A 27,864-nucleotide genomic window follows, 5' to 3' on the forward strand; every position below is an offset into this window, starting at 1 on the left:
TTTGCTCACAGTTCACCTTTAATTTTTGATTCTTACAACGTCCCACATGCTCTCTCCACTGAATGAGCTTTACTTGGTTGTTCACCTATCTTATTGCTTAGAAGACATCAGGTTTTTAGCACAATATTTGCTTTGCTGACTACATTTAGCATGTAAACAGGTTGTCTGGCTGCAACAGAAACGTTGTCCCTTATGTCTTTATTTAAAAAAAAACCAAACAAACTTTTGACAGTCTGTTTATAAGCTTGACCTTAAGGGATTTCTAACATTATGAGTTTGGGCTGCAACTGAGACAAAGTTCAAGACCATCCAGACTGTCCCTTGCACAGATATATGCCCTGGTTTGAAAGTGTCTACAGGCTCCACATAATTACCCATGCAACTGAGTACTGAGTCTGACTTTTATTAAAGCACTGTCTGCATCTGACTTTCATTAGTTCCACAGATGATCACTAAGTGTAGATTTAGATTCTTCTTATACTTACATTGCAGAAAATGAAAAGCAAATGGGTTCAAGGCAAAACTGAAGCAAGGCTGTACGTAATTCTGCTGCATTCTTCTGAACCCCAGCTAGCTATCTGGTGATGCACTGGCCAGACTACTGGCTTTTCTGAGCTTTCCAAAATGCATTACCTAGAGTTCAACCTCCAGACATTCTTTCATTTTATTAAAGAAGTTTTTTGTCAACTTTCAAAGTGGGTATATAATCAGTGCAACAATTTATTTCTCATAAAATAGGGAGCAGTGTGAGGTATCACACAGTCTTCATGGAATAAGCCATCAAGGTCATCCAATCCAGTGCCTCCCAAGAGCAGAGGTAATAGTTGGTTAGACCCAAAAGGTCTACACATCACCCATTCTGCATACACCACAAGCCACAAAACACTCCCCAGTGCTCTATAAGAGCTTTAAGAGGTACAGTACAACCCATTCGAAGCCACAGGCTGTTGTTTGCCACAGTCAGGCTGTCACAATCATGGCAATCTAGCATTTCTTATCACATACCACAAGAGGATAGCAAAGAAATCCAAGGCATTTTCAACACCCTGAGCACCAAACACCTTGAGGGCCTCTAAATGAGAATGCACAAAGCAATTATCCCACCCCACTCTATAGACAGACTTCAGCACCCTGCTAGTGTTACATACCCTCAGTACAGGATGCACACCTTGCACCTGCACATGCATGCACATGAACACAGTACCTGCTGAGGTTTCAGAAACTGCTTTTCTGCCCTCATGGCACCTTTCTGTTGTGTCTTCTAACATCTCCAGAGCCAGAGAAGAGAGGTGGCACCTTTGTCCTTCCCAAGCACTTCCAAAACCTGTCAGTAAAGCAACCTGAAGGTTCAGCAGCCTTGGCCATGACCCAGTCCAGAGGCTCAAGGTTTATTGGTCTCTTCGGTCACCGGAAAAAGACAAAAAGTTCTGCTCTGTGTTTGAGGGGAAGCAAGTTTTGGGTCCCAACCGTCTGAGCAGACACACATCCTGGGACTTTCACTGCTCAGATGCAGAGCTTTTTTTCCTCCCATGTCCTGCTGGTGACTTTTATTTCCACGAATAATTAGGTGTGAATTGCCAGGGATATTTCTCCTCTCATGCAAAACCACCTTCTGTAATTTCAGAAACAGCTGTGTGTGTTAAATATCACCATATCTGGATGCTTCTAGCAGAGTTGCTGTGCCCTGCTGTCTGTACATGTGCAGAAGAGATATGGACTATTTTAATATGCTTTTCTCCCCCTCTCAGAGCAAAATATCAAATACAGTAATCAAAAAAATATGTGCTCTGCAGGACCCTATAGAAAGTAGGTGTGCTTTCAAAAAGATGTTTGGTTTTAATTTTGAGATTTAGTCCAGTTTAGGTCTTCACTTGCCCAAAACAGCTGAATCCATCCTAATTTAATAAATGAAAATAGCAGCTCTACTAGGGACCTAAAGGTAGTTCCAAATGAAATCTGAGGAAAAAAAAAAAGGGAAGAAAATCTGAGAGCAGTACCATTCTGATAGCAGGTAGATGAGAGCTTTGCTTTAGATGGAAGATAGGCTTGGACTATTGGCATCCAGGCAGAGCAGCAATGTGACATTTGTTTCTCACGGGAAAATCCTTTCCCTAGGGTAGAGACAGGATATCCAAAATGAGAGGAGGTAAATACCAAAGGACCACTGAGGAAAGGGGAGGAGAAAGAGCAGAAAGCACCGTGTTCACTTGTGTCCACTAAGGAAAGGCTCAGGAAAGAAAACTGCATGAGAAATAAGTGCTTATTTTGATATTATATGAAGTGCTGTGATTGCAGGATGAACCACTTCTGTGCTGTGAAGCTGTAGTGCAGATTGTTGTGCCACTCAGTGAAGTCCTTATTTACTGTGTTCTTTATTTCCTAAAAAAAAATCATTGAATTCCTTTTGGGGGAAAAAAAAAAATCAAAATTCACCTTATTCAACTAATGCATGAAACCCTTTAGTTTGTTCAGAGCAGTTGTTTTTCTGACTGCTGACCGCTGTTAAATAGTAGCTTCTGTGAAGTCCTTGACTCTTTTGTGTTAGAAATTTTGGGGCAAACCCCATGATCCAGCAGCGGGTGAGGATTACAGCGGCAAATGTATTTAACTGGGGGCCTTTTGCCGACCGTATCTCTTCTGGGATAGCACAGCCTTCTCAGGCTGCTTTCCTCTGAGCACAGGATGCTACGCTTCAGATGTGATGAGGGGTGGGAGGGACAGGAGCCACCCCACTGAGCCTTGCAATGGCTCCTTGAACCCACTGATGGGAGCTTCGTTTGGGACGGATGCTGTCACATCAGCCTCCTCCAGAGCTCAGCACACCAATGTCGGGCAGACACAGGTGGGTAACAAGAGCTAATTACTTCAGCGTGAAGGAACAAGGTAAGGATAATTCACCTTGTAAGGAAGGGCCACGCAAGGCTCTGCTGTGTGGTGCTGTTGAGGTGTTCCGTGACAGGGAGACTGTGAAACAGGGACTCTGAAAAGGACATTCTTCACACTGCGTTTGCTGACTTGAGGTTTTTGTCAGCTGGATCTTTGGGCTTCTTGCCAGCCCAGAAAAAGCTAACAAAGGCCGTTTCTACTGTTGCATATGATCAGGGAAGAAGTAAAGGAGGAAGAAAAGAAATGAGGGACTGTAATACTTTTAAAAGAGAAATGGTTTTTTTTCCGGAGAAGTAAAAATGTCTTCTTTATATAGACACTCAGCCTTTGGTTACTGTGAGCCTCAGCATAATTCTTAAATCTTTGCAAAGTGGCACAGACCATACTGCGTTAACATTCTTCATATGCCATTTGGTACTATGTGGAAAGTTAGGACAGCCTGGAAACTGGAGCTACAATCCTACTGGGGTCAAAAATTAAAAAAGATACAACATTAAGACTCAGAGGGAATTGTTTAAACTGCATTTGTTAATTAAAGGCAAATTTATTTTAAGTGTTATTTTCACTTCTCACTCAACTTTTTTTCACTCCGTTTCATATGTTCTTTGGAGTGTTTGTGCTGCCTTAAGACAATGTTTACCACGGTGGTGTGATTTCTGTGCTTTCCACTAAAAAATTAGATAGGGTACTCACATATCCCTGTTTTTCAAAGCTCCCATTTCAGTTTTTCAGCCATTTAAAAGTTGTCCAACTGAGCTCAGTGATTTCATGGTGCTCATAGCCCCTGGCCATGGCATATTTGATGAAAGTTGAGCTCTTAGATAGCATTTCCCGGACAAATTCCAGTACAGCTACATTTTGACATTCTCTTCCTGAGCTGCGACCAGATACAAGTGGCACCATTTCATTGCCAAATTCTAAAAAAAAAAAAAAAAAAAAAAAAAAAAAAAAAAAAAAAAAAAAGAGGGGTGAAAACAACATTTTTAATAGTGAAGTATAACAAACTGTTGCTGTCCCTTCTCTGTATAAACTGTTATCAAGACTTTGAAGTTCTGCCAGCTTGTTTCCATTACAAGGAAAACCTGATACCAGCTGGAATTTTTGGAGTACAGAGGGTGCAATGGCAATGGTCCTGCTGACTTAAAAACTGTGCTTAGTGTCCTGAGGTTTAGGAACACTGGAAACAATTTTCTTTTTAGAGGTCTTTGCTTTTGCAAGACCCCTAAGAAGCTTCATCAGTTAAAACTTCTTCCTAATGTGATATCAATAGGAACTCTTCTCATTCTCTCACTTGTTTTCAAGGCTGTCATTTCTTGTCTCTCCTGCCCATAAGTACTTCAGGCTATCAAATATTCCAGCCCTGTGCTTATCTGCCCCACGAGAAGCTTGCCGGCTCACACAGCGTAGCTTCTACTTCATGTTTTGGGTGTTAGCTTCTGGGATTTTTCAGACATCACTACCCCCTGAGCGTCTTCCAGTTTGCTTAATACAAGCCTGGGACCGATGAAAAGGGTGATTAACACTTTCAGTCTAACAGCTGGCTGCAGCTAGTGACATAAAAACCAGCTGCCGTGTTCTGTTGATTGCACGCATCAGCGGGCAGGTAAAGCTTTACAATCGAGATAATCTGCGGTAAGGGTGCTTCCTTGGATACTCAGTATGCACAAATAAGCTACAGCCCTGCTTCATCTCCAAAACAGTGTTCAGTTTCAGCATGTGTACCGTAGTAAGCTTTCTTTGCATCAATGTAAAAAAAAATCTTCTGCAATATGTCGTGATTTGAGCCATATGGTGTGTGAGAAACAGGTGGAGCAAAGGCTGAGCAACAAGCTTAGAAAGAAAAAACCAACTATTATTTTACTAGTCAAGATGAAGGACTATATTTGTGGCCATCACCCTCCAAACAATTATTATCAGAATAAATAGTAAAGGCCTTCCTAATAAAGAGCTTATCTAGGGAATGGAGGATAAGAGGTTATCCACTGGTGTGCTGCGTGGCTGAGAGAGGTGCTGCTGACAGTTCTGTGGTTTATGTTGTCTGTGGTTGTAAACTGCTATAGGACTGCTGTCTCTGACTTATATTTTGAGTGTTCACAATATGCTCCTTTTGTTATGATTTTTTTTTCATCTCCATCAAGGAGATTTATTTCAATGTCCCAATTGTGCGATTCTCAAACCCACTAATACTCTTTTCAAAGTGGTCACTGGAGCACTTCCCAAGTAAATATTTGTTGAACTGCTTATTAGCAAGATGATTTCCTTGCATATTTTTGTTTCCATAAACATTCTTATTAGAAATGCTAACAGAAATGAGAGGTAATTTGCAAAATTTGTTGATATTTCTAGCATAGTTGAATAGGATGGTTTAATCAGGGTATTTACAATTGCAAGCCTCCGTATTATTTTGCCTTTTGCTTGACATCTGTTTTCTTTTTATAACAAAAAAATAGTACGCAGTTGTATGTTCCTATGGCGAGTAAAAGCCAAAGCAGTCATCCAGCTGCTAAAATTAGTGTTAAATCTGAATTTTCTATGGATTTCCCACTGCACGGCAGGAAATCAGCTTTCATTGCTGCTTCCCCCTCCTCCCCATCCAGCCTCCTATTAGATTAATACCAGAAGCATGAAGTAACGTTTAACAGAAAGTTGTTGCTTTTAGCTCTGGGAAAACTTGGCAGCCTCTCCAGAAATGAAGGGGGAGGGGGAACCTGAAACCTCCGTTAACTAAAGACGAGATCCGAAGCAGAAAGAAACATTTATCTTCCGTTAAAATTCTGAGGTTTAAAAAAAACATGCTAACGACAAACTGTTCCTAAGTCTAATGAAGATCTGCTGTCAGCCCTTCTCTCTCTCTATGCACTAATCTCCTGGCTCCTACGGGCTACTTCTGTGTCCCTATTTCAAGTTGCTCAGTAATTTATGTTCTGTTAGCAAAGTGTATCACTGAGTGCATTTCTCTTCTTGGTTAGAATGAGATTCTAGTTTACAGGATGGCTTGGCGAGCCTGTAACCAAAATGAAGGTTGTTGCTCACCAGCACTAGGATGCCTCCCCCTGAGTGCTGTGAGGTTTCAGTAGTACAAAGAAAAAAAAAAAAAAAAAACAAACAAAAGCAACGTGCAAACAAGGCATTATGAAAAAGAAGCCAGACTACCCCCAGCTTCCTATCTCAGATTTCACAGTGGTCTTTAAACTACAGTACCAAATTATAATTTATTAAAACAATATGTTAAATATTGTCATATGTTAATTTCCTGTGATACTGTGGGATCAGCAAGCATATTTTATTGCTTCCTGTGGGCCTAATCCTACATCAGTCAGTGGAAATTTCATGGGAAGCGTGTGGTGTCATGGCCACACCAGTGCAGGCCCAGAGCAAAGAGCACATATAGGGCTTTGTGGCAAACAGGCTACCCAGGGTGCCAGGAGCAGCACTGCGGGGTGGGGACAGATGCTCTCCGCTGAGCAGCGTAGGCAAGGACATGTGCATAAGTCAGCAGACTTCTCATGGTCCAGCTCCTGTAAAATAGCATTTCCAAACTACTCTTCTTCCAAAAATCTCTGTGTTTATTTGCTTCTCAGTTTACCTTGTACTGTTACCTGGGTGCTGCCCTGTAAATCTTTAGCTTCTGGTTAAAGTGCAGGATTCCCAGCCACCTCAGGCTGGGCAGGTGGAGAGGTGCGGAGCTTTGAATCTTAAGTACCCAAGTGCTTTACTTTCTGGACACGAAGATCATGGTGCTAAAAGCTCTTCCAGCAGTTTGCAGCCTGCACAGAGGCTGAGGTCATCTGGAGCCCTCCCAGTTTCATCCCCTGCCCTGCCTGCCGGAGCCCAATCCTGTTACTAGCATGACGACAGACTCTGCAAGGAAGGTGGCACATCCAAGAGCAGGCAAAGAGTGTTACCAGTAGGATGGTGGGACATGGTCCCCCATTAGTCCCCAGGGTAACCCAAAGTGGGGCTGACAGATGGAGGAAAGGGAAGGACAGGTTAGGGATTAGTCTACCACAGGGCATATATGAAGGGTATGTGCCATATCCTGTCTTACAGTGCCTTGCACACCAACAAGCTCTCTGGTACAGAAGCCGTCCTGCAGAAAGATTTCTACAGCACCCGTCAGTTAAAAATCTGTGGGGAGATGCTGGACTACTTTCCCCTGCGTATTCTGAAGGGAGATTTGCTCTTCCTTTATGCTGACTGCCCAGCCCAGAGTATGACTGTATTCCATTCTGTGACATTCTCTACTACCCTGTTATACTTTTAGGATTTTGTGTAAGGGGGTGCAAGTGCAGTGAGGAAGCTAGATGATGGGTTGTCACTCGATTTCTCTTTTGGTTTAGGTTGATTTTGCCTTGGGTATTAGTGCATCTTCAGGATGTCTATAGTTGGGTTTAGTACATTTTGTCTAAGCATTTAAGGCAATTTTAAGTAGAGGCTTTGTAGGGAGAGAATGGTTATAATTTACATTTTTCAGATGCTTTTAATCCTTCCTCTATTAGGAGGAAAAAGAAACAGAAATCTGAGGCTAAAATATATCTCTGCATCTTACTCTGACTGCCCCTACTAGTGTGAGAAAGTAGTAGTAATACTATGTCATCCTTTGTGCTGTTAATGGGACATAATTCCACATTTGGGGGCCATCTGCTGAGAAGAAAATCTCTACAACCCTTCTCAATGCACATATAAAAACTTGCCAGCAAAGGCAGCTTCATGAATCAGTTGTGAGAATATATTTTATCTCAACTTTGTTAGGCAAAGCTTTTTACTTTACAAAAGACCAAATGACTCTTAACAGAATGACGTAAGTTTTGACAACCATCTTTCCTTTTGGTACAAATACACTGTTTTACCTCTTTTGACTGTACTAATTAATTTAATTCCACTTGAAGGTGAGGAACACTTTTTGCAGGAGGAAGAAACCAAATGAGAATTTATTTCAACACAGAGAGATCTATCTTTACAAAGATTAATTGTGAAATTAAAGCAGTAAGGCTGGTTCTTTTGTTCCACACTTTGCCCCCACTGAGATTTTTCGTGTAACCTTGGGCAGGCAAACGGCTTAAATTCTTTTAGATTTCTTCTCACTTCCTACTGACTTGACCCACAATATTGTTATATATGCATGCAAATTTGATAAACAGAGACCAAAGGAGAACAGGAAACTTCCCTGGCTTGGCATCAAAAGCAAATAATAAGGCCCCACACAAAGGTACATGTAGGAACTTTTGTCCTGTGCAAGGGTTAAGATTTGGACTCAATGACCCTTGAGGGTCCCTTCCTCAGGATATTCTGTGATTCTATGAGTAACCTTACTGCTTGCTGGAAAAAAGACTAGAGGGGACAATTGTAAAGTGAAGGTACCCATGTTTCCAACCACTCAGTACAAAATGATTAGCTGCCCTAATCTGTGACTATAATTGTAAGCCAGTGTAGCTACAGAATTTGCACTATGTCTTCTGCCAACTGTTTTCCTACTGTTTTGGCATCTATGAGGAGCACTGACCAAGGTTTTGCCTGTAGACCTAGTGCTTGCAGTTTTCAATATGTTTTCTCACAGATCATATATCAAAAATGTGCTTGTGTACAGGAAAAAACACTTTAGTACCACTGTAGAGATCTTAGCTGCTGTAGCAGCTAATGAAGCCCTAAGCCACCCCCACTCACCAACACACCCTAATTCTAGGAAAGGGAAGCAATTAATCAGCTGTGAAGACAGAGAGCCATACACAAGCTAACAGGGGGAATGCTCCTGTGAGTTGAAGCAATGTCTGTCCTGTGCTAGCAAAAGTTCTTTTGATCGCTAAAATGCTCTATTTAAAGAAGAAGTAGCCTGATCTTTTCTTGCACTAAATGGTGTAGTTGCTTAACGAAAATGCTTACCTCTCCAACAAATCTTGTCTTGTTTATATCTTTAGGCCATTATGGCTACAACACTGCTGCTACTTAAATGAGTCATTATGAGTTGTGCAATTATTGACAGAGAGATTTTTTTAAGGTAACTACTTGTTATTAACAGAAAATTAACTGCCTAAATTAGTCTCACTTTAATGGCAGTTCTGCAACACAGTCATACTCTGGGTTAGGCAGTCAGCACAAAGGAAGAGCAAATCTCACAACTGCACTGCAACTAGGCAAAGCCTCACAGAACTGCAACAAAACCCACCTACCAGACCTGCCCCTCAAGCTCTGAATTCAGCTGCAAAAGCAGCCAGTGCCCGATGATTCAGAGAAATGCAAGACCTAACTGCTTTCTTGCCTTGCAATTACAATCTAGTTAATTGTGTACAACTGTGCAAAGGAAGAGAGTGAGGAAATTCCTTTCTTGACCCTTCCAGCAATTGACTTGCGCCCTGGAGCATGAGATTTGATTACTCATGTAACTTATTTTCCCCGGGCAGTTTCTTCTTGATAGCTCTTGTGTGACAACTTAGGTTTCAGGCCGAGTCATAAGAACACTCCACTGGTTGAACACCAACTTTCATTATTATATTATTGTTTGATATACATCCCCTACTGTGTGCTGCATTTACAGATTTTTAGATTTTTAACTAGAATGACCCGTGTAACTATTTGTTTAGTGTAATTTTTTAAAAACTGGAATGGTACTGATGAATGCAGTCACGCTTCATGTTGCCTTTTCATTTTGCAGAGATCCCCAACGAGCCATAAAAATCAAGTTTCTTTCAATACCTACCATCCACTCTTCTACATTGCCTCAAAATGTCTTTGAGGAAGTTACAGCGGAAGAATCGCTGCTTGCTTTGAAGTTTCACCAGAAGTCCTGGTTCTGACAATTGTTATTATTTTCAAGCTATAAACAATTGTGTATTTTTATTCTGCAATGGCGAACAACAGCTGGTTTTTTTCACAGTGGTTCAAAATGCTCTGGTTAAATGATGGAAAGCGCTGAACCTTATGATTTCATTTGTTGTGACATGTTTGTTCAAAAAGGGTGCAATTTGATAATCTTTTAGTGTGTTGGTGATGCCAGTTCAAGAAGCAGAGGTTTGGTCTCAAGCACAGTGGCTCAGATCTATTAGTTTCTCTTCTCATCAATCACCCTAATGCAAGTACTATTTGGAAATTTGTCGGAAGGGGTGAAGGTGCAGGGAAGGAAGAGGTTTCCCCTGGATTATTTTCTTGGTCTGGTTTTCACAAACAACTGCATCAACCCTCCAAGGAAGGTCACAAACCATAATTCAGGAACGCAAACTAATAGTTAAGGCAGGAAAGGGAAGAAACCAGACCAGTTTTGCCACCAAAGAAAAGACTGGGTGTAACAGCACCCAGTCATCAATGGGTAGCTTTATCTCAACCAATTTTGTCAGGCTCTCCTCCTGCAGGTAACACAAAGCCTGAACCAGCTCTGCCTCATTTGACAGAAATGCAGTCATGTCCACACCTGATGTGGATAAAATCTGTAAAGGTAAGGGACCAGGTTGTAATTGTAGGTGCCTGCTCAGAGGTGACTTCAGTTCTGAAGCAGCTGATCTCTCCTTCCCTCTTACAGGAACATGACATTGAAATATGGTAATAAAATGGTATTTTATTACCATTTTCAATGCTCCTGATTAAAGCATGATTTTTGCAAACATTCCAACATTTGATTTCTACTTATATGAATTACCATGGAAACTAAACTTTTATTGGGCGTGCTTGCATGCTGAGGGGTGGAGAATTTTAAAAGCTCTATAATATGCAGCACAGTTGTTGTAGCTGTGCAATTGCCATGAAAACAGTTTATACTAGCTAGGTGGATTGTTGAACCTATCTATGGCTTGTAGCTCCTGCGCCAGTTTCCATACACTTTTTCCTGACTTTCTTTAATAGTAACATTATTGCTTTTATTTAAGCAAGAATTTTCAGCTCTTTAGTTTTTGGAGTTTCACTTGTTTGTTAATTTTTAAGTCTTTCCCACTCATAAAAATTCCAAGACAGGGTTTTTTTTGTTGTTGTTTTAAATTGTCAGAGTCTTGCCTGTTAGACATTACAACCTACCAAGTTATTTTAGGGGCTCAGCTATGGCTGCTTTTAAGTACCTCTTATTGTCTAGAGAGAAGTCCTATTCCTTACTTTTATTTCCTTTGCTGCCAAGAAACAGATGACACTTATTGAGATAGAATTGTCCCATCATACAGGTGTCAGGGGAAGCACATGGTCTGCTTTCTCCAGGTGTTGATAGGAACTCATGTGTTGAGTAGGAACTAACTGAAGGTGTGTTTCAGCTGGCATATCGAAAGTCCTTCAGAGTAACAGTTTAACAGCAAGAGCAAAGTTACAGTTTTTATTAGGCTTCGTTTTCGCTAGGGAGATTTTTTCAGGCTGTTATCTAGAGTTTTCCCACTTAAAAGGAAAAGGAAGATTATGTGAGATGAAGGGATGGCTGGCTGCTTTTGGTTCTGGCTGTGGCAGGGTTACGAGTCATTCTCACCTCTACCAGCTGTGAGCATGTTCTTAACTCTGCATTAATTACATGCCTCTGCCTTTATTTTTCTTAACTGTGTGTACTCCTTCTTTCCTGTTCAGTGAACAAAACAGAAAAGCCAGGTTCAGTGCTAGTGATAAATGAAGCATTTGGTATGTTTGTGGAGGCATCACAGAAGAGCCCATCCAGGTTCTGGCCTATTAGAGTAAGTGGTCTCAAAGTGTGGGTTTTTATATGTAAACTGCAGGAGACATCAGAATAGCCAAGGGTGTTGTTTTTTGGTTTTGTTTTTTTTGGTGGGGTTTTGTTTGTTTTTGTTTTGTTTTCTGTTTGGTTTTATATATATATATATATATATATATATATTCTCCGGTATTTTGGGTGTTACTATACAGATTCCAGTTACTACAACATTTATATTGTGATAAAGTAACTGTTCTAGCCAAGTAAAATATCCTCTGGAATATGCTAGGCGGGAACTGGATCACAAGGGCCCCCATTTCCTCGTGGCACATGGGAACAGTCAGCAATCACGGCAATGGTTTACCTGGCCGAGGGACGTGTGAGCTTTGACTCATCCCACAGGACCCCTGCACGGCAGGTATGTGCAGCAATGCCCGAATTTCCTCTTTGAGAAACAAACGGGAAAAGGTAGAGTGACGAGGCCACACAGCACAAAACAAGATCGCTATGCAGGGTACTCTGGCTCACTGCCCTGAGCACAGCCCTCCGGGCTGGCTCGCATCTCTCATCGCCGGGCTTTGCCATAGCAAGCTGAGCGCTTGGAAAGCCAGGGTTGCTTATACGCCCTGGGCTCCCAGCACCCAGCGAACCCAGGGATGGCATGACACATCTCTGGAGGCTTTGCCCTCTTTCCCTTGCAACAGCTGCAACCCAGCAGTCAGCCTCGCTGCCTCTGTCACTGAGCAGCCTCCTGAGCCAGGAACCCTGAAGGGTCCAGACTGGCATCCCCAGGCACTTGCCAAACACGGGATGGGTGAGATGTGCTGATCTGGCAGACATGCTTTGCCGAGCCGATGCTGGTTCGTAGGCTTGCTTTGGTGTGAAAACCCTTCCAGCAAGGGCCAGACGGGTTCACCGGCCCATTGCCCACTTTGGGACAGCGAAATGCTGGTGGTGGCAGCTGCCACCTGCGTGCATCCTTCGCTGATGCATGGGGCCTGGATGGGGGTCCTTTGGGACCCCCGTGTGTGTTTACACACACGTGTGTCTGTGTGCGCTAACATACATTCACAGGTGTATTTTTCTCAGGTAAGACTGAATCGGGGGACGCCTCTGGCAGGTGGCAGCAGGGTGTGACCCCGGGCTGGGTGAGCGGCAGGGACACCCCAACCAGGGCAAGGAGGCAACCCCGCTCCGCTCCGGAGTCAGGAGGGCGGAGGGCAGCCCCTTCTGTAAAACTGCTTCACCGGAGACGATGAAGAGAGGAAGATGAGGCGGCGGGCGAGCGCAGGTAAACGCAGCCACAGCCCTGGGCACGGAAAATCGGGCCCGCGCCCTGCCAGCGCCGCCCTGTTTGCTCAGCTAATCTCGCGGGCAGGAAATTGCCTGGCGACTCATATTTATGGATCGTGAAGAGCCCGCGGTGGCCCCTCCGGGGACATCCCTGTGCTGGCTTTTTCCCCCTTTTCACCCGTCTAACCCCTCCCCGAGCACACCCCCACCCCGGCTGCCCTTCGGCCGCCCCGCTCCCGCGACCCCGGCCTGAGGGGAGCGAACCATTCCGCCCGCGGGGGTGCCCCGGCCGCGCCGGGGGGCGGGCGCTGCGGCGGGGGGCGGCTCCCGGGGGCGGCGGCGGCGGCGCTCCCAGAGCCGGGCGGGCAGCGGGGACCGGGATGCGCGGGGAGCGGCGGCGGCCGGAGCCGGCGGTGAGTGCGGGGGAAGCGCCGTCCCGCGGGGTGGATGAAGCCCACCCGGGCAGCGGCGGCGCCGCTCGTGGCGGAGCCCCGCGGGCGTGGGGAGAGGGTCCCTCCCGCGCGCGCGGAGCCCGGGCTGACGCCGGCTCAGCCACTCGCAGTCGTCCCCTGTTTTTGGCTACTTTTAGGGGAGTTTGTGCCACCTCCTCGCCTCCGGCCCCCTCGCACGTCTGACGGGTGGGGGCGGCGGGGTCCCCCGCTTGCCGCCCGTCTCGGCAGGGACCCCGCAGCTAAAAGAGACGGGGCTCCCCCCGTTGTCCCATTCGTCGCCGGACGCTTCTCCCTCCCTCTTCGTCCGGGTGTTCCCCCCGGTTCTGTCGCGTCCCCGCCGATGAACAAAGCCTCTGACCCGGGCGGTGGCGGGGGCATCTGTCCCCGCGCGTCCGTGGTCCGAGAAGGCAAGGGAGGAACAGCAGGGCTGGCTTGGCTTGGCTTGGTTTGGTTTGGTTTTCCATCGTCGGTGGTCTACCTGATAGAAGGGAAGACGTGGGACAGGGCTCTTTGTCCGCTCTCCTTTGTTCGGCGGGTGGCTTTTAAAGGCTCCTGCGGCTGTGCGAGGGCTGCCGTGCCCGGCGGGGATGGGTTCCCGGGGCTGAGCCGGGGATGGATGCAGTCTCGGCATCAGTGGAGTTTAGCAACAGGAACCCGGCGCTACGGCTGATCGCTTTGCGAACGGAAATCGAGGGGTTTGGGCTCGGTCTCCCCTGACAGATTTAGAGCTCGTAAGTCCCCCCTCGTGTAGCCCTGTCAGCAGCCAGGGTGGGATTCCGTGGCGCTGGGAGCCGGGCGCTCGGCGGTGAATTCAGCTTGGAGATCCGAGCTTTCTCGGAAAGATACCTGCTGCCCACCAGCAAAAGGAGGAACGGGATGAAAACTACAGCCCCCACTCCTTCTCCTCCTGCTCCGAAGCTGCCTGAGGAATTTCCCCCTGTGCAGAAGTGTAAATAGACTGACTGTGCTTACATAGAGGCTCAAGAGATGGGCTTTCTGCTCCTGCCACAGTGCTTGCGTGATCTCGAACACATGGCTTTTGTCACCAGTTCCTTTTCCCCCAAATGCTCATCTTGTCAGCCTGTCATCTTGTCTCTGAGCCTTGACTCCGCACGTGTCCGAATTCTCTGTGCCTGCATCTCCAGGGCATCTGCGTGAACATTTTGCCAGTCAGAACATGGTGAATATTTCATCTTTGTGCCACATATTCCCCCTCTTTTGGGGGAAGAGGGACGCAGGAGTGGCCCTTTGTGCAAGTTTTCATGTTGATGAACTTCTCAGTTTTTTTCTTTCGCTATAGTCTCATGGATAATGTCACCAAAGATAAGGTATTAACATGGGAGGAGGTAAGGCATGATAGTACCAACTGGAATTTCGAAGGATGAGGATGGGATTGCTTTCCCACAGCAGAAGGAAGGAATGTAGGAATGACAGAAGATGAAGTAATCAGAAGATGGGAGAGTGCCTACCTTTGCTGTCATGGGGAGGGGTCGTCTGAACTGAGAGGATAAAAGAGAAAGAGATTCTTTTTGGGCTGTCAAATAGTTATACTCTGTCATTTCTAGATAGTTCATTTTACACACTTCCTTTTGCAAACCAGCAATTTGTCTCCCTTCCATTTTGACAAATGCTAAATGGACTCACTTGTGTGTCAAGGTTTTTACTGAGGGAATGGAAATATTTGCCAGCAAGCAGGAGGGGAAGAGTAGCAATTTTTTTCCGTATCAGTTATTGTCTACGCTTATCAGATGCAGTTATCAACCAGCTCCTTGAAAGTAGGCAAAGGCACCAGTAGACCATTGTTGGGAAGGAACAAAGCCCATCGTGAAAAATTTGAAGTATTTTGTTTGTAGATAGGAAGCTGAGAATGGGTGAGGTAAAGATTGCAGAACCATCTTGAGGCTGGAGTTGGATCAGAGGGACTAAAGGGGTTTGGATAGAAAGATTTTTTTTGTCTTTTTCACTTGAAGATCCAGAGAAAAGCTGAAATAAGCAAAGTGGGTGGGGAGAGTGCTGGTGACTTAATGCTGTGTTCACTGCACATGGAGTGTATTCTTTCCGTTTTAATTTGTTAAAACAGTTGATTCTGATGTGTAGCAGCTGTCAGGGTAGGAAGCAATGTTTCCCATTGAATTAAATGACTACCTATAAGATGATGCCCTGCTCTGGCTGTTCAGAGCAGGTGCTGTTCATTTAGGTTTTGTTTGAGACCGGTAGAGCACATCTAAGATGCCACAGAAATCCAAGGGGAGTTTTCTCCTGTTCAAAGGAGGTCTTCCAGAGACTGTTTTGTAGAGTGAACTCCATAAGTGTGACCAAGCTTGGTTTTTCTTTACTTAGACTCATGCAGATGGGGTCAGTTTTTAAGTGAACCATTTTATTTAACTTCCTTAGTTATAGTAAATGATGTAACTGCAGGTGTAGTACCCATATTCTTTGCTCAAGGGAACACAGCCCTGGGACTTGCTGGTAAATGCTGTCTTGTGTGCAAGAAGACCCATGGCTTGGTAGCACAGCAGCCACAGCGGGTGTCACTTGAGCTATCACTGTCATGATGGGGTTTGCCAAGCAAGTGTGATGAGAAGTATTTATTCTGGGGGCATGCTTGCTGCCCTGAGAGTGCTGGAAAATGAAGAAGCCTTAAAGAGCTGGAGGGGACGTTTGGAAATATGGGGCAAGCATTTTGGAAAGGAGACAAATTGAGGAGAAATGGAAGAATGAAGCGAGAGACAGAAACTGTCAGAATAAGTGGGCACTGGAGAGAACTGATTATCGAAAGGAAGTGACAGGCACAAAGTGGCAGTGAAAGAAATCAGCACAGAGGAAAGCAGATCGTGGGGAAAATTTGCCCAAAAGAGTGGGAAAATGCAATAGATGGGGCAAAATGGTAAGGACATCCAAGAAAGAAGGAAAAAAGAGTAGATGATCCTTGAAGCTGTTCTAATTAGTTTTTCTAACTGCTTAAATTTTCTAGGCCTTATTTACCTGCTTACCTTAATTACCTATAGCAAGCTCTCATTAAATTTGTTAGGGGTGTTCCAGAGTCAAGTTGATCCTGTCAAGTAGGATGGGAAAAAGGAGGAACTTTTCTTTAAGGTCTTCATGCTCTTGTACAGTGACAATTTCTGTTCCTTTATGGTGTGAATTTGGGTACGTAATTATTTCGCACTCCATCCCCTTCATGAAATTTTAGATGTAGAAAGTCTGTATTTCTTGGGCTTCAGGAGTGAGGATTATATTGATCGAGATATTACTACACCAGCTATGTTGTTTGGTTTGTTAGTGGTGGTTTTGTTTGTTAGTCTGCACAATGAGATGTCAGCAGTCACAGCCCACCAGCCACCAGCAGAGCTTTCTATTTGCCACTCTGTGTGAAATTTTAGTCTCAGCTTGGAAATCTTTTGAGCATGCCCACCATTTCAGTAGGAAAGGAGTTAATGAAATAGCACGAGAATGATACCAGGGAGCTTGTCATTACTGTCATGAGATGAACCAGTCATTGGTCAGACTCTTTAGCTTAACTACCAGAAGGGTACCAAGATGGAAAAGAGGCATATGACTGGCGTTAGGCTTGTCCTCTGCCAACCCTGTTTTTCTGTGTGAAGAAAGGAGTTAATTGTTTTAACAGAGATCTCTTGTAGTATGTTTCTGCCTGTTGGTAGCTTTTGTTTGGGCAGAAAAGAATTAACTCTCCTTCTTCCTTTAACTTCTCTTGATGAACTAGTCCTGATGAAACAGTGGTTTGTGTGACTGTAAGATGAGGAGGCAGTGATGTCTACTAAAATAATATGGTATGAGTAGGTGGTCTAGTCTCTTGTCCTACCAAATGCATAGGAATGAGGTTAAATTCATTGAAATGTGTACTTCCACAATTTCAGTTTCAGGTAAGAGTACCTATTATGGACCAAAAGTTATAAAGCTTCAACTTTTCCCCTGTCAGTTTTATTTGGACACACTCAGCAGTTGGTGTCTCTTATACCAATGGCTGAAATCTCAATTTGTAGTCACCAAACCATAACATTTACATGGTAATGAATGTTTTCATTTTCGATGTGCATTTAAAATTGTCAGCTGTCGTGACCTGATTAAAATGATTACATCTGTCTACTGGAAAGAGCAATTGATGTGACAATGCCTACAACATCAATCCTTATCAGAGAGAACCATGCTTTAACAGTAAGACAGAATGGTTAAAAATGTCATATTTAGGTGCAGGTTTTGGAGTTGCTGGTGTGGTTATTTCACGAAAATAGATGCGGTTTATGAGGGGAGTAAAGATATCTAGGGTGTTTTCTGTTGTATTGTTTTATTTCTGCTCCTTCTCCAATATCCAACACGATAATTTCTCAGAGGAAGAGGTAAGCCATAAGAGCGACTTCCTGTGCCACTCCCTTTTCCACATCGGAAACCTGCAGGATTGCAAGAGAGTGACTTAGTCAAATCTGATTCACAGATACTTGATTTTTAACTTATTTAGTGTTGCTGAAGGTGCCAAACTGAGTTTTAGGAACTAAAACACCCTTTGCCTGTAACCAGACCTTGTGCTCACTTGCATGAAGGAACCTGTGTGTTGCAGGGCTTACATTGTGAAAAGTCAGGGACCGAGCAGATTTCAGGGCTCTGCTGGCAGGAAACTAGCTGTGGTTTTTGGGGTTTAATGTACTGTGTTGTGGGGGAGGTGGAAATGAAGAAGGATATTTAAGGTGACCCTTAGATAACAGCTTTGCTGAGTTGTTCAGTTTTTGGCAGGGATGGCTTTGCTCTCTCTTAAGGATGTGTCCATTCAGTAGTTCGTGGGTACAGAATCTCACCAAATTATGCAGATGCCCTTCTGTGAATATATTGTTTTAGTTTGACAGGGGGCTTCAAGGGGTTGGGGAAAGATGGATTTACACCTAAGTGTTTTGGAGGTAAACAGTAGATCCCAGTGGGTTTTAGTTTGCCATCAGATTGAGCCTATCAAGACTTTTGTTTGTAAATAAGCAAAGTAAATCATGAGGGGGGAAACAGACTTGATTTAATCAGGAGCAAGTACATTGTCCTCAAATTATGCAGGAAAAAGGTAAATCAGCTTGGTAATGGAACAGTCTGTTCATGCACGGAGGTGTGCTATACTGTAGGAAAACAAAATCTCTGGATACTGAATTTTGTTGAAGGTATGAAAAATCTATGGACTAACTGCTGTGTAAGAGCTGTACCTGTAGCTTGGTTGAGCTGCAGCTTTAGGCTCCTAAGCCACAGTGTCCTGATTTTGGCTGGTATTTCTTCCTAGTAGCTGTTACAGCATTGTGTTTTGGGTTTAGTATGAGAATAATGTTGATAACACACCAATGTTTTTAGTTTTTGCTAAGCAGTGTTTCTTTTAAGTCAAGGACTTTTCAATTTCTTATGCCACGCCAGTGAGAAGGCTGGGGGGCACAAGAAGTTTGGAGGGAATGCAGCTCTGACAGGCTTACCCAAGGGATATCCCACATCACATGGCATCGTGCTCAGCATATAAAGCTGGGGAAAGAATGAAAAAGGGGGTGCAGCATTCAGAATGATGGTGTTTGTGTTCCCAAGTCACTGTTACGTGTGATGGAACCCTACTTTCCTGGGGATTTAATTCCTTAGTTTGCTTTGCCTTTTGTGTCACTTTTGTTTTACCCATTAAACAGTCTTTAACTCAATCCACGAATTGTCTTTCTATTGCTCTTCCGATTCTTTCCCCTATCCTGAGAGTCAGCCACTGGTGGGGCTGAGTTGCCAGCTGGGGTTAAACCACTGCACAAGGGAAAGGAGATTTTACTGTAGAGCCACCTGGTGTTATAATGTCTTAAAATTGGAATCCTTTGTTAGACTTGCTGCCTGTTTGAGTCGTGAATCACTGTTTCTTCTGGTCGTTAGTGGAACAAAACTTAATTTGGCCTGGGCTCTGTAGAGATGAAACATGATTGGTAATGCTGTATACATTCACTTCAGATGACTTTATAAATCCCAGATGAAATAATTTTGCTTTGTTCCAGACAAGGCAGAGTGTGGCATGTGCTCTGTAATGAGAGACAGCCTTGCTGGAGGCCTTGTTGGAGGCTCTGTATAACCTCATCTGAAAGCATATGATTTCATGAGAGCAGATATACTGTGGATTTTGAGCTGTTTGTTATCTTAGTTCATTAATTCATTAATTGTTTCTTTTTTTGCTAGCAGTGGAGAGTTTTTAGAAAGTTCTCCCCTCCCCCCCCAATTCAATTATTACTAGGTGATGACTTCTCTGATCTCTCATCTCTTAGAAAAGAGATGTGTAATGAGTTCTCAAACTCAAACTGAAACCATATAAATATTTAACCTTAAAAAAGACATTTTTCCTTTTAGTTATTAGCAAACCCAGGTGTTCACCAAACTGAATTGAAGATTGAATTTTCAGTTGCATAGAAACCCTTCCCTTCCAGCTGTGCTCTTCTTAATGTTTGTCACATTGATTAAGTGATAGTTGTCATCTCACGAGATAAATTTGGTGATCTGAATATAAAGCAGCAATGTTAGAGATTCAGGAAATGCAATTATATCTTCCCTTCTTTTTGACTGACCCTTTCTTCTGTCTTTTTATTCCAAGTTGCCCATATTTTGTTTTTTCCTGTTCAGTGACACAGTGACACTTTCTTTTGCAGAACAGGGTGAAATGTTGAGAGTCACTAGTTCTCTGCGTCAACTTGAACGGGTTCTAGAAAAGTTAAAATTCTGATTGTTTTCTGGGGAGCTCTGGGCTTGAAGTGCAATATTTTTAATAGAGATTACCCAAGCAATATGCCAAGATGGCAATGAATTGGCAGTATTAACTGGATTTGCATCCCAGTGCTTCACGTTTGGAAGGCAGATGAAATGCAGAGGCAAGTGGGAGAACCTCTGTTACCTCTTGCTGGGGTCAGCTGCCTGTTGCCACAGCCCTGCCAGGGGTCCCTGGGCAGTCTCCCAGACCTGCTCTAGCAAAGTTAGGCTCCTGGAATGCTAGCCAAGTTTTGAGTTTGGAGGAGCTGAGGCGAACTGGGATGAATTAGAGGAGTCTGTCTGTGGGGTAGAAGACCCAGTGAGGTAAAAAGGATGGTAGATGTTTCATGTTAATAAAATAACCTGTTGAATATGAAACTTGGGATGAAAAGCTCTCTGCTGTCCAGGTTCTTTTCCCCCATCTGCTTTGGAAAAATTTCAACTCTGTGATAGTGGAGAGAGTGGACATGGTTGGTGAGTCCCCTCAGGAAGTGTGGTGCTCCAGGGATCTCTTTTCTTATTCTGGTTCCTTGAAGAGCAGTGCTGTTTTTGGGGAATGGTCGATTGGGTGATCTTGGAGGAAGGCCACTTCTCACTGTGAGGGGGAGGAGGTGCCTGGTGGGGTGCAGACTCCCCTTAGGACTAAGAAGTGACCTCTGCACAGAAAGAAAAAGCACTGCAAAATGAGACCAGCACAGAGGGATTCCTGGGAGAAGAGAGCAAAAGGACAGGGACTGGCTTCCCTTTGGGAGAGCAGCTTGTGAGGAGCAGATGAGGGAAAAGCCAGAGGTCACAATAAAGGAGCCTCCCTCTGCAAGGATCAGCAGTCAGCTCCCTTCTCCCAGGGCTGTCATCCCAGGAGACTAATATGAAAAAGCATGGCACAGAAAGTCTGTGCACCAGAAACCTGGAACCTTGGGGCTGTGATGACTGCGGTTAATTAAATAGGTGGCTTGTCTCTAGACAACCCCAGACATCTGTCTCCATTCTTCACTTGTTTTACTGATGCATTTCTATTTGCTTGTCCAGAGTTAAAGCCCAGAGGACCTACAGATGGTCACCATTAATTTTGTCACTTGATGCAATTTAAATGGTTTTTTGCCGACCATTTAAAAACAGATGTGTGTATAAAAAAAAAATCTTTTAATAGATCAACTCACTAGAGATCTTCTATTTGGATTTAGATTTAATTTTAGTCTTTAGTGGCTGGAATTTAATTTTTTGGCATTTCTTTTAAGCCAAGTTTCTCCTGTAGCCATATAATTTTTGTTGTTGTTGTTGTTTGAAGTTTTTTTAAACAAACTTTAAAGAATCTCTTTGCATTCCCAGTCTGACTTCTTTGGAAACTCAGAAATCATTTTATGCCAAAACATTTTCTGTGTTTTGGATCACACACCTGGTTCTGCATAGGTTTGTTCATGATTGCAGGATGCTGGCGTTGCATCGGCTGAAACTAGGCCATGGGCTTTCAAAAATAAAGTCTTCAGAAACAAAGTCCAACCTTGTTAATGATTTCTTAAGGAAGCCACAGGATCAGAGACAAAACTCGGGAGCTGTGACTAGTAACTGCCTGTAGAGAGTGAGGATCATAGATAATAGCTGATTATCAAATCAAATTATATGTACTTTTAAACTGATAAACCAGTTGCAGACAGGTGTTTGTTTTGGTGTTTTTTTTTTCCCCACAATCTCCACATTAAGCACAAAGAGTCCCTTCCAAATATCTTTTTAACTCTTTTTTTTTTTTTTGAGTTGTCTTATGAAATTTCACCTTAAGAAAAGCCAATTGTTGTCTATATTATATGCTTCAAAAATGTTCTCAGAATGCACTTAACACAATGTTTGTTTGTTTGTTTTCTTTTGTTACTTATTTGCAGATCATAATTTATCTGGTTCACTCTAATTAGTGTTGTTTTAACCGTCCTGTAGAAGACGAATATGATGCCGAACAGAAGTAACCTCTCCTCCTTTCAGAATGCTGGATCAGGTAATAAATTAAAATGAAGTTTGTTTGTAAATGTACTGAGATCTTCCAGCCTTTCTGATTGATTTTGGTCCTTTAATTCTCCTGACACATGGATAAGATCAGCGCTCTGTTCTTGTTCCATGCCTAACTCCATTTACCAGGCACAACAAGGCCACAGCTGGATACGCTGCAGACAGCCAACCCTCCCCCCTCAGTTTTAATGCCTGGCTGGAGTAGATATCAGTGACCCCCAGCTAAACCACTCGGGAGAGGAAGAAAAGGAATGACGGGGGGGGTGGGGTGGGAAAGAGAATATAAAAAACTGGAAGGATTTCCTTCTGTAGCTCCAGGCAGCAAATACTTTGCTGAACAGAGGACCCTTGTGCTGTGTGCGAACACTGGGGCTGACCTGGATGCAGGATGGGTTCAGGGCACGTCGTGTCCCAGTGCTCCCGGCCTCAGTCTCTATAGCTGCATGTGAAGACAGCATCAGCCAGGATGTGTAATGCATCCTGGCATATTCATGAAGTCTCTACCCAAACATTGTCCTAAAAATAAACAAAACAAACAAGATCTGGTTTGTGGGAAGCAGCTACGTTTCATCTAAACATGTGCTGTCATCCGGTTGGGATTTAACCATATGATTGCGGGCACTGTGGTGCTGGAACCAATAAATGCAGAGGAACTGGTAAAAGGTATAGTAGAGAAAAGCTGAAATTGAGTGGCTACATGAAGGTATCATCACACTTTTCTTACTGTAGTTGTTTGGATTTCAAGTACAATGAACCCTTCACTGCTGTGGTGAACAGGCATGCAAGTTTCCATGAACTAACTTGTTTTTTGGCAAACACATCCAGTCTTTGTAGGATTAAATGTGCCCTAGTGGTGTAGTAATAGAGTAATGAACAATTATTAATGTCCTATTAACGTGTCTGCTAAGCTATTTATATAGGAGCCAGTGGAATTTATGCAAAAATATTTGAACTTCAGCTGTGTTCAAGTCAAGGTTTGGACAGTACAATTTTGATATGAGATTAGATTTCAAATTTAAGAGAGATTTGGAAGAGAGGAGGAGAAAGAAAGGTGAAGGTGGAAGTTAGGTTCAGTTCCACAATGGAAGGCTAAGTATAGAAGGCATATATATTGTGCTTTATATCCATGCTCTTAGATAACTTCTACATCTTATTCTTCTTCCTTAAAACACCACTAATATGATGAATGCTTGATTTTCCGGATGATGTTGTCTTGTCCCGACAAGAGTTCTTTTGAGTGTGGGTCATACTCCTCTTCTTCATTTGAACTTCGCTATTGCTGTTATCAAAATTTATGAAAGTAGTTAAAATGTACCAAGTAAAATGTCTTATTATAATAAACTGCAGTTTCGCTGCTCAAAGTGTGAGGAGGACTCTCTGAACTCCCTGGTTCAAAGGCAACTTAGATAGCTGGATCATTATAACAGATGTGTTAAAATTAGAAATATAGTATAAATCACATAATCACACCCAGTACAAAAATACTAAATTCTGTGTAGTAGTAAACTTGAGGCTTAGTTTTGAAGGTGCAAGTTAATGTTTTTGGCCACTACCAGAGCTTGTAATTAACAGCTGCTTAGCCAGGTCCCCTGTGCTCAAGAAGGTGTTTGATTTAATTTTGGGGTTTGTGTGTGTGTGCTGTAATGCTGGTTCCTTTTATCTTCTGCCTATGCAGTTCTATTATTAGTGATGGTTACCTTTGTTCTTAAAGAATTTAGGAGACTGTGTGTTATGTACTTGGACTTAGCGCTGTTTGCACAGAGGAAGCCTCTGCAAAAGAGGTTTGTTTATGCTTTGGACTGTAATGAATTCCAGAGGGTTTTGCCTAATTAGCAAGAAAGGTCCCAGAAACAAGGACTTGGGTGAAGAATTCATTGCCACTTTCCACTAGATATCTGAACCTAGTGATCATCAGTGAAATCAGGTTATATGAACTCTGGTGGGGGGCAGGAATGCCAAGTTTTGTTTCTAGGTTCTTATAATTGCCCAAAGTGGCTCTTGGAAGAGGACTAAAATATTGCCTCCAAGGATTTTAGGGGCACTTCGCACATTAGGTGTCCCTGCTGAGTGACAAGCTGAAATTAGGTTTCTCATGAGGTGTCTGAAGTCACAGGTGAAATGTGACTGAGCCAAGAGTAAATCCCAGAGTTGACCCTTATTTTCAGAATCAACACTCACTGGCACTGCAGGAACTGACACTTGAGTCCTTTATTAGTTCGAAGCACAGCCTAGCACATCCCAGGAGCTGCTGTAAATGTTAAATAATGTCACATCTACATCAGCTGAGGTCTAAGTGTAAGCCTGCTGGGGGTCCTGTTTATCTCCTGCAGTGACTGGCACTGTCAGGAGCTGAATTCCTTTCTTTGCTTTTGGCAAAGTGGAGCTTAGAACTGTAGGCTAGAGCTTGACACGTCATTGAACAATAACATCCACCACAGTAAAGGCTTTTTTGGCCTCCTCCCTTCCAGAATATAAATTGTGGTTCTGAACGTGAAGCATTAGGACCTGTAACCTTAACCCCCATCAGTGCTTTTAACAGTCATGTGGTTCTGTTGTTTTGAATGAAGTCATGGAGCCTAGCATTATACTTCCTTAAGGTTATCTTTTAACCAGAGTGCTCTTTGCAGATGTAGTTACAGCTTTGTGTTTTAAGAGCAATGAGCTGAAACACCTTGAAAAATGTGCCTTGATTTTGTACTTTCCCATTAGGCCTTGCAGGATAATGCACAAGGTAAGCAAAAGGGTGACAAACTCTTACTGAGCTTTGAGTTGAGCTCATTAGTATGTTGGGCTCAGATGCACTAGCTGCACAGGTTAAAAGAAGAGGTGATCCAGAGCAATATCTTATGTCCTTGGCCCTGGGAAACCTGAATTTGGTGCTTCACTCTGCCGTCTGCTTTGCATCTTCTCCCTTAGCCTCAGTTCGACAGCTGTAATACATCAGGACAGTAAATGCTTCCTTACATCGTGGACATCCTAAGGGGCTCAGAATTATAAAGGCTAACCCACAGACTCCTCCAATGGATAGAACAGCACAGAAAGAGTATAGCATCTTCCCAAGTGTGTTGCTGGTTTGTGGTATGAATTTGGTGATGTCCCTCTACCTTTTTCAGTCTCATCTTTTGAAAAAACAGAGATGGGCAAATTGTGCATTCCCACCTTTTATTACAAACACAGTAATTACTCCAAGAAGTGTTCTTTTTCAGTTAATGTGAAGGCATGCACATGCAGGAGGCTACTTACTTGCTAAAAACTTTTTCTTCTTGTTTTGTCTTCTTTACAGATTCCAGTAAGATTATGGCAGAGTATAGCCACGCACAAAAACAGATGGAATTACAAAATGCTAGTTTGGGAAAGGGTTCTGTGGCAAATTCCCTTGAAAATGGTCTCCAGGATCTTATGGAAAACCTCAATACGAAGAAATATTCATCAACTCTCAAATTTAAAACCAACGGGGACTATGCTGGCTCTTATTTAACCCTTTCACAACCTATGCCAGTTAAACCTAATTCTTCCTCCAGTGTTAAGAATACACACTCTATTAACAAAATTCAAGGAGGCAAGCAGTTCCCCTGTGAAAGCCCATATCTTCCAGATAAAAGCATCTCTGCAAAGCATTTGGGTTCCATATCAGGTGCGTCACCATCCCTCAGCGGGTACAATGTAGGAAGGACAGACTTTGATATTCATGCCAGCAGAGAAAATGAGAAATCCCTTGGACACATGGATAAGTTTCACTACTCAAAGTACAGTCAGAAAAATAAATCTTATGACAACATCTACTTCCCAGGAATGCTGGAGACAAAGAAGATCTCAGGCTCTCTTCTGACTATGTGGAATGGAAGCTCGGGGAACGAGCTGGTGCTTTCACCTGCGAGCAATTCGGGGGCAGCCAGCATGCCTTCCAGTCCAAAGCAAGGTAGGAGGATGAATGTTGAAAACAGCCTGGCCCTTCACATAAAGCCAGTTAAGTACAAGGATGTGATGATGGAAACTCTGGGTTCACGGCCCAGGAAATACTCTGGTGGATCTCTAAGTCATATGGGAGCATACAGTCGTTCCCTACCCAGACTTTATAAATCAACAGAAAACCAGCTGGTGCCATTAAGTTTGCCCCCCAGAAGCTCTCTGGGTAATAGTAAAAGGAAAAAACTTGGAGAAAAAGATCTACCTCAGAATGCTTTAGATGCTGATAATTACCTGAATTTTTCTTCTTGCAGCTCAGGGGTTTCACCACATGCAAACTCTGTCTCTGGGAGTAATCCCTATGTGAGTTCAACTCTTAGTGTTCCTCCAAGCCCTCGAATTGCTAAAAAAATGCTTTTAGCACCTTCTTCCCCATATTTGCCTGATGATTTTGATAGACTTGGGCTCTCAGGAACAAGTCCCAGTAGTTCTTTCTCCCCAGTGGATTTTGACAGGTCGTTCTCTGTCCGAAGAAACCTTTCCACCAGTTCCATGGAACTTGATGACCCAGATCTGGAAAGTTACAGACAGATGCCAAATTCTCTGCAAACGTCCATGCGGGAGCGGAAGAACAGCATTAGCTCAATTTCAGGAAGAGAAGACCTCATGGACTACCACAGGAGGCAGAGGGAAGAGCGACTTCGGGAGCAGGAGATGGAACGCCTGGTAATATTTTTTTTTTCCTCCTGGTTTGTCGTGACGTTTAGCCCTTGCAAAATGCCCATCCCAGGTACCTTTCTGATGGCTAGACAGCAAAGCATAGGCTGCTCTGTTCTGGAATTCAAACGTTGACCGCTTCAGATGCGTCATTTGTTATCGCACTACATGAAACCAATGCTTAAATAGGTTGCTGCAGTGTAACAGCTTGGACAGACAGTGCTATTCAGCCATCCTGAAAAAATGTTGGAACCCATGTAAATTGCATTCAGTTATCCTGCGGGCTCTGTTAAAATGTCTGCATACATAAAACCCGTAAATTACACTGCGGGGATCCAGGACTTTTAATTTTAGATGATGGCACTGTTTTGTGGTAAGTGGGGGAAAAAAAAAGGATTCCCCTCTAAACTGCTGAGCCGTGTGGGCTGTGGAGTTAGGTATGCATTGGTGTGGGCTCAGCATCCATCAGCAGGGCTTCTTCTGCTTGATTTTTACTTTTCCTCCTGAGTATTTTCATTAAAATACAGGCCTCCTTGCTTCTCCCCCACCCAAAAGGGCAAGTAGCCGAGGGGGCCTGGGTCTCTTTCTTTGCCTCTAGTCAATGCAAAGCAGTGCATGCTGCTTCAGCTTGGGATTAAACTTGGTAGTAGAATGTAATTTATGTATTACAGAAACAGCTTTTGAATAGGAAAAGTAAAAAGGTCTTCAAAGCAAACAAAGGTGTTTGAAACAGCTTCTTATTGAAACTCTCTCTGGAGGAATATTTAATAGTTCTTCATAAAGGTTTCCTAAGTGGCCTCAGGAGTCCCTGACCCTGAATCATGCATTGATATTTCCTGGTTTTATTATCCACATAGAAGCAGAGGTCATTAGATGGGCCGGTTGGTATTCCTGAGTCTTAGGTTTGAGACATTAACTTTACATTTTTGTGCTTTAATTCAAATCTTCATGAATGTGAGCAAAATGGTGATGGGATATTCTTAAACCTGTCTAGTCGGCATACAGGCAGTAAGGCTGCAGGAGAGTTCACTTCCCAGGCAGGCTGGGGGTGAAAAGCCATGAGGAGGCAGAATGCAGTAGTAGTGGGAATGTGGGAGCAGGGGCTGCCTGTAGAGGGTCACTAGCAATGACCCAGTGCCTGTGCAGGGCCACTGTTCCCATCTTGAATCGCAGGTTCAGCCCTCGACTGAGCAGGTTCAGCTAAAGAATTGTAACCCATTCAGATATCTCCCCTGCCCTGTCTCACTTATGCCCTTGATG

General features: G+C 43.5%; 1 protein-coding gene across 8 annotated transcripts in view; it reads left to right on the plus strand.

Moving 5' to 3' along the window:
- PHLDB2 (pleckstrin homology like domain family B member 2) overlaps positions 1-27,864 on the plus strand; it is an 80,992-nt gene that overhangs the window by 1,368 nt on the left and 51,760 nt on the right. For 5 of the 8 annotated variants that reach the window (XM_027901239.1, XM_027901242.1, XM_027901244.1 and 2 more), the window contains exons 1-3: positions 13,154-13,200; positions 21,861-21,970; positions 25,265-26,613. In XM_027901239.1, coding sequence (XP_027757040.1) covers positions 21,922-21,970; positions 25,265-26,613 — 1,398 coding nt within the window. In that variant the 5' untranslated portion in view covers positions 13,154-13,200; positions 21,861-21,921. Of the gene's footprint in view, positions 1-13,153; positions 13,201-21,860; positions 21,971-25,264; positions 26,614-27,864 lie in introns of those variants that run through there. The other 3 variants (XM_027901245.1, XM_027901246.1, XM_027901240.1) reach the window with 3 other exon arrangements.

Source organism: Empidonax traillii, unplaced genomic scaffold (assembly GCF_003031625.1).
Source record: "Empidonax traillii isolate 1590-97213 ecotype Southwest subspecies unplaced genomic scaffold, ASM303162v1 scaffold767:size301186, whole genome shotgun sequence".
Taxonomy (NCBI): Eukaryota; Metazoa; Chordata; class Aves; order Passeriformes; family Tyrannidae; genus Empidonax; species Empidonax traillii.